Here is a 21,376-nt window from a genome sequence, read left to right on the forward strand (position 1 = left end):
GTATGTGGAACATATGGTTTGCAGTTAGGCGAAACACATTGTTTTTATATATAGTACATTTTGTATTGTTGAATTTTAGTATATGGGATTTCTGGAGGTTTTTTCTGTGTTATCTCTCCTCACTTACACAAACACAATCATGCAATTGATTTCTTGAAATAATAGTGGCATATACTAAACATTTCTCGAAACAGTACAAAATAAAATAGGATGACACTTATCATGAATAATGATTTTTTTCTGACAGTTTTTGAAGACTCCTTTCAATGTCACCATCTCTTCCTCGTTCTGATCCCCATTAAGGATTTCATTTGTTTGCTAATGACCAAATGATGTTTCATATTTCTTCATTAATTATTCTTCATGATGATTTTTCATGCATTCTATTTCTGTAAGACTGAAGAAAACAAAACAAAAATCAGTTAGTCGTATAAGTAGAAAGTGTATGATGCCACAACTGCATGCACAAAATATGTGTTATTTAAAATTATGCCCTTTTATTACCTTATCACAATAGTTGGCTGTGTTTATCTTTTATTTTATAGTCTTCATAACATTTTGTTTCAGCTAGTGTTACATTACAGTAACTAGAATCTTATGACAGTGTTTTAATAATTTTTAGGAATTGGTTTGTATACCAATGATGTATCTGGTTCACTGCAACAGTGTGTAGATGTATCTCCAATTTCTCTCTACATTTGTGTACATCAAAGAAATAATGGCATGGATATTTTGTGTTAATAATCATCATAATATATATCAAACAAGAAATAGCACACAGTATATAAAATATCTATCTACACTTTCTTTTCTCCAGTTTTTCATTCAGCTCCACAAAGCATGATGTCTGCTTAGTATGTTTTATATGCTGCTCTAAATCCCAGGATGCATTCAGCCTAGTAATGCCAACTGAGGACCTACTTGAGCGAGAAGTAGTGGCTCCCAGGTCTGGGAAACTTATAACAGCTGTGAGAGTGGTTTGTTGGCAACATGCCTCTCCATTCTGCACCTGAATAATGCCATTGGCAGAGAGAGACATAGTAGCTGGTTGTTACTGAACATTTGTAGCTACTCTCCAGTGTCCATCTTTCTGGTATGATTTGTTGATACATGTTTCGATGATTCTTCTCTCTATTTTGAGTATTTTGTCTATTTGTGCAGTGTTAGTTGTTTTGAAGATGGTTTAACTTGCGCATGTTATTTCTGGTTGAGTGGCTGTTTTTTAGTGTTTTAATTTTGTTGCTATTGACAGGTCCATTTTGTTGTAGGTGTTCTTGGTGATATATTGTGCTCTGGTAAATTTGTTTATTCTGTTATGCCATGTTGGCTTTTCATTGAGGTTATATGTTATGAGATTTTGATTTCTTGGTTTCTTATGGCAATTTTGTATGTGAGTGGTTTGTCAGTTAACATGATGACTGTTTTTTCAAAGGATATTCCCAGACCAAATTTCAGTGCTATTTCCTGTAGTGAGATAACTTGTTGTTTGATTTCCTGAATACTGCTGGACAAGAGAGCAAGGTCATCAGCATATCCTAGACAATTTAAACTTATGTTGTCTTTGGGCCTTCCAATTTGGATGTTCTTTGGGTTAGTCTTTTACTATTCCCTCATTGTGTATTCTAAAGCACAGTTGAAAGGGAGGGGTGCCAAGCAATCTCCTTGTCTTAAACCTTTTTTTATGATGAATGGCTCAGAGCGTTCCCCCCTGAACTTGACTTTTGATACAGTGTTGGTTAAGGTGAGTTCTATCAATTTGATTAATTTTGTATGGAACCCGAAATTTCTTAAGATTTTTAACATTGGAGGTCTGTGGATTCAGTCATATGCTTTTTTAAAGTTCACGAAGGTTGTTACAAGAGATTTATTTCGCTTCTTGTAATATGCTATGGCTAATTTTAAAGTGATGATCTGTTCTGCATAGCTGCTCCAAGGTCTGAAGCCTCCTTGGTATTCACCTAATTCTTCCTCTAACTGTTCTTTGATCCTCTTGTATAGGATTCTGGAGAAAATCTTGTATGTGCAGTCTCAGAGAAAGATACCTCTGTAATTATCTGGGTTGCTTTTATCTCCTTTTTTGTGGAGTGAGTGGATTATGATTGTGATCCAATGTTCAGGGAGCTTTTCTGTTATCCAGATATTTGTTAAGGCTATGTGTTAGGATGTTCAAACTGTATCACTGGCATATTTCCACATTTCTACAAAAACTTGGCCTTCTCTGCATTCCTTATAATTTTTCATCTCTCTGAGTGCCATTTTCACCTCTTGGATTGTTGGAGGATTTATGAGATCAGGTGGAGTCTTGATAGGTGTTGCTAAAAGTTACTCGGGTTCTTCACAATTCAAAAGTTTACTAACTGCTTTTGCCATGATTTCGACACTTTCCTTGTCATTATGTGCCATTTTTCCATCTTCCCTTTTCAGAATTAATGTGAGAGGGGCAAATTTTTGTAATGGTCTTCCCAACATTTTGTAAAAGTCTCTGGAATTGGTTTTGTGGTAATTTTCTTCTATTGAGTTGATTAGATCTTTCTGTGATCGTCTCTTGGTTTGCCTGATAATTTGTGTGTCAACTTTTTCCTGATATTTTTGAGGTTGCATTTTCTTCTCTTTTGTGTTTGAAATTTTAATCATGCATGATGTCTTTCTTCATGAACTTTGTCACATTCTGAGTTCCACCATATATATTAAATTAAATTAAGCACTGTGTGTATGTGGATATTCAACAAATGAGATTTTTGTTGAAGGGTTACCAGAGGGGGATGAAACAATGATCCAAAGGTGTACCTCTGGATGTTAGTGTCCAGATGGCACATTTTTTTGATGATCAATCCTAAGTATTGTGCCCTAGGGACATAAATAGCCTACAGTAAATCTGTGGATTATTTTGTCTAATATGAGCTCGTTTCTCTGTAGAGAAGTACCTATCCTCCTTCTCATGGCATGACAGCCCTTCATGGGTCTTAGCCTCTTCAACAAGTTTTCTCCATTATGTTCTCTCCAGTGCAGTTCTCCACTGTAATCTAACTCTGAAAGATTTTATATCTTCTTCCAGATCATCTATCCACCACTTCTGTGGTCTTCCTCTCTGCCTTCTTCCTGTTGGCCTCCATTCAAGAACCTTTCCAGTTATTTGTCCAGTAATCATTCTAAGGACATGTCCAGGGCAGGCTATTTTCCTGCTTTTCATTGTTATTTACAAAATCAAATGAAAATTTGTAGGAAAATACAGATTGCTACTTACCACAAAGAAGACACATTAAGTTACAGACAGGCACAATTAAAAGACCCTTACTTAAAGCTTTCAGCCACATCTGTCATCAGTAAAAGAGACACACACACAGACGCAATTCCTACACAGAAGCAAGCATACCTCATGCACACATGATCACGTAACTCTAGGATCTCAAGCCCAGAAAGCAGATATCATGTGGGATGCTAGCAGCAAACTTGAGAGGCCAGGGAAGGGAAAAGGATAGTAGTGTATGGCAGGGGAGAGAGAGAAACACTGTTTGATGGAGTGTGCAGGGTCTAGAATGACAACACATATAGTGTTAGGAGGTTCTGTGACAGAGAGGTAGGGAAAAAAAGGAACAACAAAGGAGAGGAGCAGAGTAAGATAGGCAGATGCATTGGCACACTTTCTCTCCCGTCTACTTCATGTGGCCCTCCTCAACCCAGCTTCCTAGATGTTGATGTCCTCCTCTCTGATGGCTCACCAAACTCAAGCAGTACCTGCATTTTGACTGCAGTCATCCCTTTCACACAAAAATATGTCCAGAACATCTTGATTTTCTGCCCACAAGTTCCCCTCATTGTCATTACATACTGTTATTTTTGGTCTATATTCTTGAGTTCCTTCTTTAATTTTCTTATAAAACTTTCTGCTCCCATTTTTTGATAGTGCTCTTCCATCCCATCTGTCTTTCACCTTATGGATTCCCTTTTTTCTCTCTCACACACTCTTGCTGCCTCTATTCTCTTTTCATTATATAATGCTTGATTTGACCTTGTATTCCATGGTAAGCACTTCAGTTTTGCTTCCTTTTTCTGGTTCACTGCCTGTCTGCATTCATCATCATACCACACTTCATTTCTATCTCTCCTTGTTTCCCCCAGTATTTCATGTACTGTTATTAGAATGGCATTTTTTAATACGGTTCCATTCTTTGTCTATATGGTCTTCATTGTTTGTTTGTAACTCCTGCCTCACTCTCTTCTGATACTCTAGAATGGTATACATATTTTCAGTTGTTCTTTATTGCATTTCTTTATTCTGGTTTTATTTCCCTCGGCAGCCGTAGCTAGTTTCTGCCTCATTTTGGTTCCTACTAGATAAGGGTCAGAATCTGTATTAGCTCCTTGAAAAGTGCACACATTTTCCAAATCAGATGCCCACCTCTTTTATACCAATATATGGTCTATTTGGTTTGCTTCATTTGTTCCTGGTATCTGTCTGGCCCCTTTGTAGATATTTCTCCTTGAGAAAGAAGTACTGACTGCTTTTAATTTGTTCGCAGAAGCAAATGGTGCAAACCTCATACTATTATTATCAGTTTCATCATGCAGACTTTCCTTACCAAATGCACTTCTGAAATCCTCTCCTTTGCTGAGTTTGGCATTATAGTCACCATGGACTATTTTGGAGTCATATCTAGGTATTCTATCACAAACCCTCTGTAGCTGATAAGAGAAATCTCCTGCTACATCTTCATCTGATTATTCTGCTGGTGGATGTACATTCACAAAGATCACATCATGAAATTTACCTTTGATGGACAGAGTACATATCCATTTGTCATGTGGTGTGAAAGCAATGTCACACTTACATATATCTTTGTAGACCATAAACCCTACTCGTTGCTCCCCTTGTCTTTCGTCTTTTCCAGAATAATATAGGGAAAATTTTTTGCTTATGAATCTTACCCCATACCTTCCACTTGATTTCCTGAAGTGCAAGACCCCCTGTTCCATACCTCAGCATCTCTTCTCCAATACTATTTGTAGCTCCTATCTGTAGCAGAATATGTATGTTCCATGTTCCAAAATTTAAGCACTTGTATATGTGTGATCCTGTTCCTTGGCACAATTCATCTTCATAATGGCAGCCTAGCATTCCGTGTTAAATTATTCATGATGATAGGCTTTTTACAAGGCCCTATGCTCAACCTCCAACCTGGAGGACCAGGCTTTCATTTTGGGATTAGTTCTCCTAGAGGGATTGATGACTCAGTCTACAGAACCCCCCACCCCCGTGCCCTATGGTGTGAGACACACTTTGACTGGCTCCTCTGCTGGGGCCAATCCAACTTGAGTGACTATGCCAGCAGCTACACTATGATCAGCATAGCCCTCCCCTCCCTCCACCCAGCTTCTCAAAAGCTCTTAATTGTCCCCACCCAACACATAAAGTGCCTTTAACAAGCCGGTACCCCCTGCTGAGGCAACAATTATCATATAAAGTTTATATTCTCAAGCAGATTTAACTGTATTTAATTTTTGACAATAAATTACTATTATTCTATTGTCCTAGACACAATGTCAATCCATATTAGACGTTGCTTATCCTAAAAGAAGTAGAATTCATACCAAATGTAAATACTGAATAGATGAAACAGTTCACCTTATAGAACTCAATATTCAGTGTTGATACTACAAATAATGAATGGGTATAATCTGTACAGAAGAAACAAAATATCTACAGTTTTCTTCAAACGAGGAATAGGTATAATACCATTACAAAATGACAACATGCAGTTCTGAAGATACAGAATAAATCTCAACTCCAGCTTGGTCCTATTATGGAAGCAAACAACAGCTTCAGCATTAAAGAACACTGACTACTAAGGTAGTGCATTATGTAGACAATAATGTCACCTTTGAAGTTATATTAACGAAATTGAAGGGAAAAAGCACATGGCATGTTGATAATATGAACAGCTGTTAAGTCAATGAACAAGGAAGAGCAAAAGAGGATGTATGTTCTGCTATGAACAACGTTCATGCACATGTACAACTATAACAGTAACCAAAGAAAGATTTATTTGGAAACCGCAGCATTTGCAAGGCAATATCACCAAGATGCTGATCCATAAAAGAGAAAAAAAGCATATCCAGCATGAATATAGACAATTTGTGGTAGCATGAAAATTGAGTAGCAAATCTACTGTGCCCTCTCTAAAAATTGGGTTGTTTACATAAAAAATAATGTAATACTGCTGTTACTAGAGCTAAGTATTGTAACAGCTGGTAACAATGTTGTATGGTATTATACCAACCCTCCAAGAATACTGATGACAATCCAAATGAGGCATCAACAGTGGAAAGATAAGACTAGTCTAAGAAACATTTCAACAGGAAGATGTGAAAAATCACTCTTCGGGGTGCATAAGTGGGCAAGGAAAAAAAAAGAAAGAAAGAAAAAAAAAAAAGACTTTTCCTGATTTCCTGGTAAAAAAAAACAACAGTTTTTTCCGGGTGAAAATACACTTTTCCTGTGTTAAGTGATAACATACTTTCCCACGGAACTCTAAATCTTGTCAATCCTTTGACTAGTTAACATTTCATACACCAGTGTCAATCAAATGAAACCCAGAAAAAAAATCTTGGAAAGATCTTTGATGTGCAGTAATATCTACACTTTATCGATAAGCTGAAAATCTCATAATTATGAAAGTGTAAATTCGAATTCCACCAAACACAGTACGTTAGTTTCCAAAGCATTTGACTGTGATGCCCTTTTGTTAGCCAATCACAGCTTATGTCAAGTAATGTCACCAGCCGATAACAGCAGATATTCAGAGGACAGGACATATGATGTCAGCAAATAGCGACATCATTGTTGAGTAGGGTGAACACACAAATAGGAAAAGTTAGTGGTTTAAATAAATATACATAGTGTAGCTAAAAGAAAAGCTAAGCTGTTACATACAATATTAATCTCAAAGATTAATAAGCTACAGGAGTAGCTAAGCTTTCACATGTAATATTGGCCTTTTTATCTGTGTACTGCTCTTTAAGATACATCACACAAACGTGCCAGTAAAATTTAAAATAGTGACATAAATGTCTGGACTTTTGGGCTATAAATTCTTCTCAATGACCGGTTCTCAAAGTGTTAATTTTAAACAGGAGTCAAACACTCTGTGATTTAAGAAATTCATTGCACTTCCTCACACACAAAGGAATTCCTCTTGCTCAAAAGGAAATTTACTTTGAAAGTAACGCTTTTCAAACTACCATTCGCATTATTTTCCTGCAACCTGTTAGAAATAGACATATGAAGCCCATATGTTTGTACATATAAAGCGTTAAGAGATATTACAACATAAAAGAAACAGGACATTAGCAGATACTCCAAGAGCATTGGAATTTTGTAAATCATACTCAAAGGTACAACTCAACTTGAAATGCACATTTGTATGTCCTTATAAACAATGAAGTAGGTCCCAACCTGGTATTATGCTTTTCAGTGCGTTTTCAGGATGTAAATTTTCTTCGAATACCAGTGCTGTGCTATCTCACGTTGGGTTTGCCATAATACCATATATGCCAGAAGATGAAAACATGCACTTAAAATTCAGCAAGCAGCTGAAATCAGCCAGTTGTGTGGAATGAAACATTTTGTTTCAAATAAACTGACTGTCTCAATGGAAAAGATGAACAAAAACCAAATTTCTCTAGCAAACCGACGAAAATAGCTTCATTGTTCTGCAAGGCAATTATTGCTTGCCTGCCAAAAAGTGGAAATAAAATCAAATCAGAAAACTGAAACTAATATAGTTGACACTGAACTGCCAAATGCAGATGAGACTGCTGGCATCTGCTCAAATGAACCTAACGTAAACAGTTGTGATGCCACGGTAATCGCTTATGAGAAGCAATTTGTTGTTATGAGGTGTCGCACAGTCTTTGTCCTCAGGCCTTTGACACATTTTATTGTTGGCAGATGCTTGTGTCTGCACAATGTTTTGTTGTTGTAAATGGCATATTTCCTTCGCAACTTAAGTTTTATTTTGTTTTTGTTTTTCTCTCGTTTATGATTTACTGCTGCAGTATTATTCTGCAGTAGCAGAATACAGTAATGTTATTTGTTAGAGTATCAGTTCTTATCAGTCAAAATTATAGGAATTTAACTGAAAACTAAAACAATGAAAAATTCCTGGAATTCTGAAAAATTCCCAGACTTTTCCTAGTTTTCTTCCAGATGAAAAAATTCCTGGGTCTTTCCCAGTTGTCCTGCAGCATATACACCCTGCTCTTCTGTGTAACCTTTGTATTCTTCCTCATACTGAAGCAATTTATATGATACAGAAAGAAGCCTATAAAAATTACAGGTTATTTGAGTGCCGATATACAAGAACTAACATAAAATATGTTTAGCATTTGTTTAGTCACCATTCTTCGTTTACTCCTGGGCTATGCTGCAGTTGTCAAGCTCTCAGTAATTTTATGGAAAGATGGAAGCTGCCAGAAAAAATACCATGACAGGCCAATAACCTTATATCATGATCAGTTTCACAACAGTTTTACTAATAATTATTTAGTAAATGGCAAATTTTTGTGTAAAGGGAATTATAAAACCATTTCAAACTTCTGAACTGCAAATGATGGCTACATATTGCATAATTACATGGCACAGTGTTCTAACAAAATCTTTGTGATGTTTGGTGTTAGCTGATGGGTTAATGACCAGAAACCTAGAGCATTACAAAAATAAGGAACAAAGACTGAAAAAGAGTTTGTTAGCACACTTTATCACAGTGTTTCTAAAATCACTGGAATATTCCTTCGTCATATTGAAATAATCACTGTGAGTAAATATCAGTAGAAATCAGAACTAAGAAGCAAGTAACGTCCACGAATTGATGGAGCAAACAAAATACTTTTGAGCTCACTGATAGTCACATTCATCAGGCAGCGCAAAGTTTAAACAAAAAAGTCACAACCTGACACATTTAAATAATTGCAATCATACGGTCCGCTGTATTCTAGACACTGTTTGATAGTGTTTTATTTTAAGAGAAATAATAACGAGTTTTATGTTGTTGAAATACTTTTGAACATTACTGTATATTTTTGGGTTATCTGCAGTAGTGGACTAAATGTAGCCTATCCTGTATTTGCCTTCCCCTGCTGTCTTTGATCCATCTGTGTATATGTGGATTACCCATTGTCTTGTTTCCTTCATTTGTGTTTGCACTGCTGTAATTGTCTCCAAGAAATCAGACTTTCCTTCTGTCATTTAGAATGAGAAGTGATCCCTGTTGATTAAATAGTCATACTGGTGCACAGGCCACTGTATACTTGCAGAAATATCTTTGCATTCGCCTACCAAATCATTGTATGCTGAAATGAAATCAAAAGATTTTCTGCTCCACGTTCCTGGAGAAGGATGGTACAGGCACAGAATCTGATGAATTGGATGCTGTGAGTATGACAATGTCTCTACTCTTTCTTGTTCCATGAGCATCCTCCTTCTTATATTTGTTGCATCTCATGCACTCCACCAGGAGTGCATTTGTTGGTGTGGTTTTCAGTACTCCTAAGCATGTCCATGTACAGCAATACTGCAATATGTCCAGATTCTCTAACATTTTTCAAGTTGTATATTTGTAGTAGGTACATCCATAATTCAATCTGGATCTAATGAGAGAGCGATGTAGGAGAAGCAGCACTGAAGGATACACTCCCCACCATGTTGTAGTGAGTGATCAAATAATATTAAGCATTTGCTCGTTCTGTCCAAGTAAGCTTGCTGTCCATTCCTAAGAACTGAATAAGTGCTTTAACTTTTATTATTTTATTATCCACATGTATTAAACAATTTCTTCATACATAACCATTCCTACTGAATAAGACTACCAAAGATTTCTCTGGTGCCATCATTACGCCATTTCCACGAAGACACCGACTCAGGTTCCATATCAATGATGTAATGTTGTTCACTGCCTCTTGTAATACTAAAAGCTAAGCAAACACACACGTCATCTGCAAACTATATAATTCTAACTGGTTGCATTACTGCCCTTTCCATATCATAAGTGTATATTGCATATACACTATGTGATCAAACGTATCCGGACATGTGGCCGAAAATGATTTACAAGTTTGTGGTGCCCTCCATTGGTAATGCTGGGATTCAATATGGTGTTTACCCACCCTTGGCCTTGATGATAGCTTGCACTCTTGCAGGCACACATTCAGTCAGGTGCTGGAAGGTTTCTTGAGAAATGGCAGCCCATGCTTCGCAGAGTGCTGCATTGAAGAGAGGTATCAATGTCGGTTGGTGAGGCTTGGCATGAAGTCAGCGTTCCAAAACATCCCAAAGGTGTACTATAGGATTCAGGTGAGGTCTCTGTGCAGGCCAGTCCATTACAGGGATGTTATTGTCTTGTAACCAATCTGCCACAGGCAGTGCATCATGAACAGGTGCTCAGTCATGTTGAAAGATGCAGTCACCATCCCCAAATTGCTCTTCAACAGTGGGAAGCAAAAAGGTGCTTAAAACGTCAATGTAGCCCTGTGATGTGATAGTGCCACATAAAATAACAAGGGATGTAATTCCCCTCCATGAAAAATGTGACCACACCATAGCACCACTGTCTCCAAATTTTACTGTTGGCACTACACACACTGGCATTCGCTAAACCCACTCACTACCATTGGATTGCCACATTATGTACCATGATTTGTCACTCCACACTATGTTTTTCCACTGTTCAATTGCCCAATATTTAGGCTACTTACACCAAACCAGGCTTTGTTTGGCACTTGCTGCCATGATGTGTAGCTTATGAGCAGCCGCTCAACCACGAAATGCAAGTTTTCTCACCTCCTGCCTAACTGTCATAGTATTTGCAGTGGATCTTGATGCAGTTTGGAATTTCTGTATGATTGTCTGGATAGGTGTCTGCCTATTACACATTAAGACCCTCTTCAACTGTTGGCGGTCTCTGTCAGTCAACAGACGAGGCCGGCCTGTACACTTTTGTGCTGTACGTGTCCCTTCACATTTCCACTTCCCTATCACATCAGAAACAGTAGAGCTAGGGATGTTTAGGAACGTGGAAATCTCACATACAGATGATAACACAAGTGACACGCAATTATCTGACCACGTTTGAAGTCCATGAGTTCTGTGGAGCACTTCATTCTGCTCTCTCATGATTTCTAATGACTACTGAGGTCGTTGATATGGAGTACCTGGCAGTAGGTGGCAGCACAATGCACCTAATATAAAAAAGTATGTTTTTGGGTGTGTCCAGATACTTTTGATCACATAGTGTAGTAGTGGGTTGAGTGCCAATCCTAGTGGCATGCCATTGACCACTGTGTGTGAGGACTTGAATCCAGTATCCTTTTAATATATACTGTTTGTTCACTGATTAATGATTACATACCTTCTACAAACTGAGGTGAAGCTCCTAAAAGTAGAACTTAACTAATAGTATATTTGTCTGAATATTATCATATGCTTTTGCAATATTTGAAAATAGTGCTGCTGTATATTTGCTCTCGCCAAACAAGGAGGAAACTAATACTGAAATGTTGTCTATGCAGCTACTACCCCTACGGAACCTGAATTGCAATCTAGCTAGTAAGGATGAAGATTCTACCAACTATTCCAATCTCCTTTTTATTGGATTTTCCAGTGGTTTAGCAACACATGACGACAGTGCAATCAGTCTGTAAGAAGTGGCTAATAATGGATCTTTCCCTTTTTTATGTATGGGGACTATGTGTTCCATTCTGGGACTAATTCTTGATGCATCCAAATTCCATTACAGATTTGAAGAAGTAATTCTACAGTATTGTCAGGCATGTTTTGTACCATGGAATATGTGATCTAGTCCATTTCTGGGTCAGTGTTAAGGCTCTCTTTGATGACTGATGTAAAGTCATCAGTACTGAACTGCATAGTTAGCACATGTTGAGTTGCAGATGTTTCCCTTCGTCTTCTGTATAACTTATTGCAAACACTTGGTGGGGCTATAAGATCACAGAATTCTTCTATCCACTCACATAATTATATATTACAGGGGGCAATATTCCTGAATTTGATCTTCTACCGTATTTGATGATTTAGTATTCTTGGTCAAACTATTACAGTATTTTATTCATGAACTCTTCTTGATGGATTTCAGTATTTTCTTGGTTCTAACTGCCATTTGTTTATAGAGCAAGAAGTTGTTCATGTTAGGTTGTTTAACATATCTGCATAACACTGCCCTTCAGTTTTGTATTACTTTAGCACAATCTTAATTCTGTCATGGATTACCCATTTGTTTTGCTTTTGTAAATAAAAGTCATTTTGGGACGGAGTCATTTGCTGCATGATATGTGCTGTTCTGTAGTTGTGTGTAGGCCCTTTGTGAAAGTTGGTTTTCTCTATTGATCTTACCTCTAATTCAAGAATCTGATGATAATATACCAGTCCACTTTGTTCATGTTCCAAGTCAATTTGTTGGCAATATGTGCTTGGTTACTTTTCTTGCAAATGTATTCATAGTTACAGGGAAATGGTCTGATCCCATGGTATCATGCAGAACCGACCATGCTGTGTTTGTCCAGGGAGAATATAATGTTATGTTCACTGCAGTTGGTCTCATCCATGGTCCTTGGTTTAATGTTACATATCCATCATTGAACATGATCATATCATGTACATCATCAATGCAAGACATGATGTACTCCCCTGTCTTATCATTTATGACACCCCAATGCTTTGTGGTGGTTACTGGAGCCCAACAGATTAAGAAGGGTTGTGGTATGTTTTGCAACATTGTGTGCATGTGTGGTTCACAAATTACTACAGATCGTGGGCAATATACGGGTGCAATAGACAATTGGCATTTGTTAGTACTTACTTCTATTGCTATTGCTTGAAAGTCAAGGTTAGGGAGTGGCATGGTAATTGGTTTATAGTTGAATTTAGTACTAATCGATACGGCTACTCCACCTTTCCTCTCAATCTGATCTTATTATTTGATATCCTCAACATTTAGTAGACATGTTTGGTTTAATCCAGGTTTCACTTATAATAGCAATAGAATAGCCATTAGTATAAAGTTCATGCATGAACACTCTCTATTAGCATAGATGGCTCTGGTATTCCTTAGGAAAACTTTAACATCCTTTATTCTATTTATATGAGTAGATCGAAAATGTAGCCTGTTTCAGTCAGGATCCATATTTATTTTTTTGATATTACTGAAGCAACAATATTGTATATATTAGCTTGACCCAAACTATCCTTGTTTAATAATGTAAGCTATGTTACTAGATTTGTTATTCTAACCACCAGTTGTTCAATTATCACCGTATTCTTATCTTTCCCTATTGATATAATTGCCTCTTGTGGTTCAGGTGTAAATGGTCATGGTGCATCTGTATTCTCTTTAATAGGAGATTGATGTTTGCAGAAAGAGGACATGGAGTTGGCATAGCTTTTATTTATTTTGGCCTACTGTGGTGAACAGTTTTCATGAAGCTGTGCTGAATATTTTTTTCTGGTTTACTCTTACCAAGATTCTCTGCCACAGCAGCAGAAGGTCTTTTGTTTACATATTCTGAATACCACTGTGGGAGGAGTAGGAAAGGTACTGGGTACAAAATTCCTCATTTCAGAGCACAATGAGAGGTAGTCGCAATCCTGGCGGAGAATGTGATTCAGTTACTCCAGTCCTGGGTGGTACTGAGTCACAAGAAGAATGCTCCTCTGTGGTTGGTGGGTGAGACTTCAGGAGGTGGTGGGTGACAGGAGAGATAAGGCAGGGGAGTTCTGTTTTTGTATAATGTGTTGTTGTTGTTGTCGTCTTCAGTCCTGAGACTGGTTTGATGCAGCTCTCCATGCTACTCTATACTGTGCAAGCTTCTTCATCTCCCAGTACCTACTGCAACCTACATCCTTCTGAATCTGCTTGTGTATTAATCTCTTGGTCTCCTCTACGATTTTTATCCTCCACACTGCCCTCCAATACTAAATTGGTGATCCCTTGATGCCTCAGAACATGTCCTACCAACCGATCCCTTCTTCTGGTCAAGTTATGCCACAAACTTCTCTTCTCCCCAATCCTATTCAATACTTCCACATTAGTTATGTGATCTACCCATCTAATCTTCAGCATTCTTCTGTAGCACCACATTTCGAAAGCTTCTATTCTCTTCTTGTCCAAACTATTTATCGTCCATGTTTCACTTCCATACATGGCTACACTCCATACAAATACTTTCAGAAATGACTTCCTGACACTTAAATCTATACTCGATGTTAACAAATTTCTCTTCTTCAGAAACAATTTCCTTGCCATGGCCAGTCTACATTTTATATCCTCTCTACTTTGACCATCATCAGTTATTTTGCTCCCCAAATAGCAAAACTCCTTTACTACTTTAAGTGTCTGATTTCTTAATCTAATTCCCTCAGCATCACCCGACTTAATTCGACTACATTCCATTATCCTCGTTTTGCTTTTGTTGATGTTCATCTTATATCCTCCTTTTAAGACACTGTCCATTCCGTTCAACTGCTCTTCCAAGTCCTTTGATGTCTCTGACAGAATTACAATGTCATCGGCGAACCTTAAAGTTTTTATTTCTTCTTCATGGATTTTAATACCTACTCCGAATTTTTCTTTTGTTACCTTTACTGCTTGCTCAATATACAGATTGAATAACATCGGGGAGAGGCTGCAACCCTGTCTTACTCCCTTCCCAACCACTGCTTCCCTTTCATGTCCCTCAACTGTTATAACTGCCATCTGGTTTCTGTACAAATTGTAAATAGCCTTTCGCTCCCTGTATTTTACCCCTGCCATCTTCAGAATTTGAAAGAGAGTATTCCAGTCAACATTGTCAAAAGCTTTCTCTAAGTCTACAAATGCTAGAAACGTAGGTTTGCCTTTCCTTAGTCTTTCTTCTAAGATAAGTCGTAAGGGCAGTATTGCCTCACATGTTCCAGTATTTCTACGGAATCCAAACTGATCTTCCCCGAGGTCGGCTTCTACTAGTTTTTCCATTTGCCTGTAAAGAATTCGAGTTAGTATTTGCAGCTGTGGCTTATTAAACTGATAGTTCGGTAATTTTCACATCTGTCAACACCTGATTTCTTTGGGATTGGAATTATTATATTCTTCTTGAAGTCTGAGGGTATTTCGCCTGTTTCATACATCTTTTTCACCAGATGGTAGAGTTTTGTCAGGACTGGCTCTCCCAAGGCCATCAGTAGTTCCAATGTAATGTTGTCTACTCCGGGGGCCTTGTTTCGACTCAGGTCTTTCAGTGCTCTGTCAAACTCTTCACGCAGTATTGTATCTCCCATTTCATCTTCATCTACATTCTCTTCCATTTCCATAATATTGTCCTGAAGTACATCGCCCTTGTATAGACCCTCTATATACTCCTTCCACCTTTCTGCTTTCCCTTCTTTGCTTAGAACTGGGTTTCCATCTCAGTTCTTGATATTCATACAAGTGGTTCTCTTTTCTCCAAAGGTCTCTTTAATTTTCCTGTAGGCAGTATCTATCTTACCCCTAGTGAGATAAGCCTCTACATCCTTACATGTGTCCTCTAGACATCCCTGCTTAGCCATTTTGCACTTCTTGTCGATCTCATTTTTGAGACGTTTGTATTCCTTTTTGTCTGCTTCCATTACTGCATTTTTATATTTTCTCCTTTCATCAATTAAATTCAATATTTCTTCTGTTACCCAAGGATTTCTACTAGCCCTCGTCTTTTTACCTACTTGATCCTCTGCTGCCTTCACTACTTCATCCCTCAAAGCTACCCATTCTTCTTCTACTGTATTTCTTTCCCCCATTCCTGTCAATTGTTCCCTTATGCTCTTCCTGAAACTCTGTACAACCTCTGGTTCTTTCAGTTTATCCATGTCCCATCTCCTTAAATACCCACCTTTTTTCAGTTTCTTCAGTTTTAATCTACAGTTCATAACCAGTAGATTGTGGTCAGAGCCCACATCTGCCCCTGGAAATGTCTTACAATTTAAAACCTGGTTCCTATATCTCTGTCTTACCATTATATAATCTATCTGATACCTTTTAGTATCTCCAGGGTTCTTCCATGTATACAACCTCCTTTCATGATTCTGAAACCAAGTGTTAGCTATGATTAAATTGTGCTCTGTGCAAAATTCTACCAAGCGGCTTCCTCTTTCATTTCTTAGCCACAATCCATATTCACCTACTACGTTTCCTTCTCTCCCTTTTCCTACAACCGAATTCCAGTCACCCATGACTATCAAATTTTTGTCTCCCTTCCCTATCTGAATAATTTCTTTTATTTCATCATACATTTCTTCAATTTCTTCGTCATCTGCAGAGCTAGTTGGCATATAAACTTGTACTACTGTAGTAGGTGTGGGCTTCGTATCTATCTTGGCCACAATAATGCATTCACTATGCTGTTTGTAGTAGCTTACCCACATTCCCATTTTCCTATTCATTATTAAACCTACTCCTGCATTACCCCTATTTGATTTTGTGTTTATAACCCTGTAGACACCTGACCAGAAGTCTTGTTCCTCCTGCCACCGAACTTCACTAATTCCCACTATATCTAACTTTAACCTATCCATTTCCCTTTTTAAATTTTCTAACCTACCTGCCCGATTAAGGGATCTGACATTCCACCTTCCGATCCGTAGAATGCCAGTTTTCTTTCTCCTGATAACGACAAGGTCCATGGTTCATGGGGAGAAGGTCCATGGTTCATGGGGAGGGTATAAGGTGTAGAAGGTAATTAACGTCTCTGAAGGCCTCAGTGAGACCTGTGAAATGTTTAGAGGGGGACTGCTTGTCACTACAGATGCAACTGCTATTGAATTTGTGGCAGTTGTCGAAATGAAAGTATTGCTGGTGGCTGGTAGCACTGATATGCACAGAGTTACAGATGTAGCTGTCTATGAGGTGGAGGTCAACATCAAGGAAGGTGGCTTATTGGGTTAAGGATGACCATTTGAAGTGACTGGAAAAGAAGATGTTGAGAATCTGGAGGAATCTGGACAGGGTGTCCTCTCCCTCAATCCAAATTGCGAAAGTGTCATCAGTGAATCTGAACCAGGTGAGGACTTTGGGATTCTGGGTGGTTTGAAAGGACTCCTCTAGAAGGTCCATGAATAGATTGGCACAGGATGATGCCACACAGATGCCCATTGTCATGCCCCAAATTTGTTAGTAGGTGATGCATTCAAAGGAGAAGTAATTGTGGGTGATGATATAGTTGATCATGGTGACCAGGAATGAGATTGTAAGTTTGGAATCCATCAGGTGTTGGGAAAGGTAGTGTACAATAGTGGCAAGGGCATGGGCATTAGGAATGCTGGTGTAAAGGGAGTTGACATCAATAGTGACAGGCAGGGCACCATTTGGTTAAGGAACAGGAACTATGGAGAGGCGCAGGAAGAAAAGATTTGTATCTTTTATATAGAAAAGTAGGTTGTGGATAATAGGCTGATGGTGTTGGTCTATGACAGCAGATTTTTCTCTCACTGGGGACACAGTAACTGACCACAATGGGGTGCCTTGGTTGGTTGGGTCTATGGACTCAAGAAAGCATGTAGAAGGTAGGTGTGTGGGGAGTGGTACGGGGTGAAGAGAAAGATAGAATCCAGGGAAAGGTTCTGTGATGAGCCTAATGATTTGAGGAGAGACTGGAGATTCTGCTGGATTTCTGGAATGGGGTCAGTCTGGCAGGGTTTGTAGGTGGATGACTCTGACAGCTGATGGAGTCCTTCTGCCAATTAATACTTGCAGTTGAAAACAACAGTGATGGAGCCTTTGTCAGCATGTAAGATTCTAAAGTCGAGATCGGTTTTTAGGTGGTGGATTGTGGTTCTTTCTGTAGATTTAAGGTTAGCTTGCATGTTGAGGGATTTGGGGAATGATGGTCAGGCAAGGTTTGAGGTTAAGAAGTTCTGCGAAGTTAACAGGGGATGATTTGGGGGCAGTGGGGTTGGATCATGGTTGGATGGAGGAGTGAACTGAATCAGGTAGGGTTCAACATTGGTCTTTGATTGAGTCTGATTGGTAGGGTTGGTGGCAAAAAAGTGTTCCCACTGTAGGGACCGGGAGAAAGAGAGAAAGTCTTTTGCAAGACTTGCATGTCTGAATTTGACAGTGAGGCAAAAAATGAGGCCTTTGAAAGGACTGATACTTCTCTGGCACTAAAGCGTTTGGAGAAAAGAGTTGTGGCTGTGCTGTGGTTCTGTTTTCTCTATGATAGAGGGAGGGAGTTTTTGAGGGAGCAGTAAATGTAATAGTTCTGCAAGGCAGGATTTGTCAGCTATGAAGGAATGTGGGGAAGGTTTGAGTTTTGGTGTAAAGGTGGTGGATAGTGGTAGTCCAAGGCAGAATTAGAAAGTAGACCAGTTGAAGATTGTTTAGAGGCGGTGCTGTGCTGCTTTAGTTTTTGGAGGACAAGAGTTTCAATGTATAATATGGGATCCAGGAATTTGGGACTGCATAGCAGGAAAATATTTTGATGTGGAAGAGGTATGGTTTTGCAGGACTATGTTGTTGAGGGTTAAGGACTGCAGATTCTGAAGAGATTGAAGTCATTGTGAAAGGTGGGGTTGCAGTGAGAGATGGGTAATTTGATGGTAAGGCCATTTGGGGGGGTGGGGGGGATTCCATGGGCCAAGCAACAATGCAGGAACAGGATGAGGGGCTGGGTTCTGGCTAGGGATAAGGAAAATTTTCTGTGTTGATGCAGACGGAAGGAATATGGATATAAGATGAAGGATTAAAATGCATAAAAATAGGTAAATAATGTAAAAATACAACCAAAAATTAGCCAAAATACATTGAAACACATGGGAAAATTCAAGAAAAGGATAAAATATGAGTTATTATGCTAACGGTAAAGGGAAAAAACAACTGAAATTGACATGAAAACACTATGAGGTCAAAGAAAAGTAAATAAAAAGATTGTAATATGGGTTGCAGTCTGCGGGTGGATAAGTGTGAAGGAGGAGGATGGCACATGTGACTAGATTAGGTGAAGTTAGTATATGCGAACTGGAATAGAGAGGCGAAGGAGTGCAGGGTGGGGTGAGATACATGTTCTTATGGTGTAGGAGGGTATGGAAACTAACATGCAAGAATACACTAGAGTGATTAGTTTGAAGGTCTATGATTAGTGATATCAGTGGGAGTAATGTGGGACATGAGATGCTGCAACAACAATCAGCACGGTCCAGTAGCTGTCCTGGATTTTCTGCCATTTCATTTTGCCTGATGGCTTTTCTTCCATCCTGTAACTCAGTGCTGTTTTCCTTTATTAGCATTTTCTATTGCATTGCTATATTCAAGGTCTGTCTTTATTTCCCTTCTTTCCTGTGTTTTGTTTGTTGACTTCAAAACCGTTTGTACTCTCTACTTATGGGCCATTTTGTATCAGCCATCTCGGCTGTGCACAACAGATGGCTACTGTGCTGAGTTGTTTGTTGATGCAGCATCCCATGTCCCACACTACTCTTGCTGATATCATTAATAGCAGACTTTTAAACTGATCACTCTTCCATGCGTCACTCTCACATAAGTTGATGTGTTATTTTCCATATCTTCCTGTGTCCTAAGAACTTGCATCTTACCCTACCAATCCCTCCCCAAACTGCACTCCTCCTCTCTATTCCAGTTCGTGCATACTAACTTCACCTAATCTAGTAACATCTGCCATCCCTCTTCTTTATACTTATCCACTCACAGACCTACAAACCACATTATAATCTTTTTATTAATTTTTCTTCCATCTCATAGAGTTTTCATGTCAATTTTAGTTGTTTTTCAACTCTCACTGTCAGCTTACTTCCTCATATTTAATCTTGTTTCCCCACACTTCATCTATTTTATCCTTTTTGAGATATTTGCAAAGTTTTTCTGATTTATGTTTACATTATTTAGCTATTTTTATGCAATTTTATCCTTCATCATATACCCTTGCTCCTTCCATCTGCACCAATACAGAAAAGTTTCCTTACCTCTAGCCAGAACCCAGTCCCACATACTATCCCTGCATTGTTGCTTGGTTCAAGGAATCCTCCCGAAATGGCCTCACCATCAAATTAATCATCTCTTGCTGCAACCCGACCTTCCAAAATGGCCTAAATCTGTTCAGAATCTGTCAGTCCTTAAACCTCAACAACATAGTCTTGCAAAACCATACCTCCTCTACATCCAAAATATTTTCCTGCTATGCAGTTCCAAATTCCTGGATCCCATGTTACACATTGAAACTCTTGCCCTCCATGAACTAGAGCAGTGTACACAGTGCCGTCTTTAGGAAATCTTCAAACTGTTTATTTTATAATTCCACCTTGGACTACCATTATCGTAGCTGACAAACAGTGCCTTACAGAACTACTGTATTTACCACTCTCTCAAAAACCCCGTCCCACTACAATACAGAAGTCAGAACCTAAACAGACCCAAAACACAGGCACAACCCTTTCTTCCAAAACCCTTAGCCCCAGAGCAGTATCAGTCCTTTCCAAAGGCCTCATTTTTTGCCTCGCTCCCAGATTCAGTCACAAAAGACTTGTAAAAGACTTTCTCTCTTTCTCCCAGTCCCTACAGAGGAAACACTTTTTTGCCACCAACCCTACCAATCAGACTCAATCAAAGACCAATGTTGAACCCCACCTGATTCAGTTCACTCCTCCATCCAACCGTGATCCACCCCCACTGCCCCCAAATCACCCACTGTTAAATTTCCAGAATTTCTTAACCTCAAACTTTGCCTCACCATCATTCTCAAAATCCCTCAACAAGCAAGCTAACCTTAAATCCACAGAAAGAACCACACTCCACCACCTAACAACTGATCCCAACTTTATAATCTTACATGTTGACAAGTGCTCCATCACAGTTGTTTTCAAATGCAAGGATTCATTGGCATAAGGAATCCACCAGCTGTCAGATTCATCCACCTACAAACCCTGCTACAGTGGCCCTGTACCAGAAATCAAGCATGATCTCCAGTCTCTCCTCAAATCATTAGGCCCATCACAGAACCTTTCCTTGGATTCGATCTTTCTCCTCGCCTCTAGCACTTCCCACACTCCTACCTTCTACATGCTTCCTGAAGTCCATAAACCCAATCACCCAAGGTGTCCCATTGAGGTCAGTTACTGTGTCCCCAGTGAGAGAAAAATTTGCTCCCATAGACCAACACCTTCAGCCTGTTACCCATAACCTACTCTTCTGTATAAAAGATACCAATCTTTTCTTCCTTCGGCTTTCCACAGCTCCTGTTCCTTAACCAAATGGTATGACTTCAGGCCATTGTTGGCAGCAACTGTGTAAACTTTGACAACACAATAGTATGTCATGGGCAACCTGTGTCCCCATGTATTACTTCA

At 38.9% G+C, this 21,376-nt stretch overlaps 1 protein-coding gene across 2 annotated transcripts in view; it reads right to left on the reverse strand.

The window, feature by feature from the left end:
• Positions 1-223: 223 nt before the first annotated feature.
• The window catches only part of LOC126334857 (probable multidrug resistance-associated protein lethal(2)03659), a 420,094-nt gene continuing 398,941 nt past the window's right edge, over positions 224-21,376 (reverse strand). For both annotated transcript variants that reach the window (XM_049997527.1, XM_049997528.1), the window contains exon 26: positions 224-397. In XM_049997527.1, coding sequence (XP_049853484.1) covers positions 362-397 — 36 coding nt within the window. In that variant the 3' untranslated portion in view covers positions 224-361. The remainder of the gene's footprint in view (positions 398-21,376) is intronic.

This window comes from Schistocerca gregaria, chromosome 2 (assembly GCF_023897955.1).
Source record: "Schistocerca gregaria isolate iqSchGreg1 chromosome 2, iqSchGreg1.2, whole genome shotgun sequence".
Lineage (NCBI taxonomy): Eukaryota > Metazoa > Arthropoda > Insecta > Orthoptera > Acrididae > Schistocerca > Schistocerca gregaria.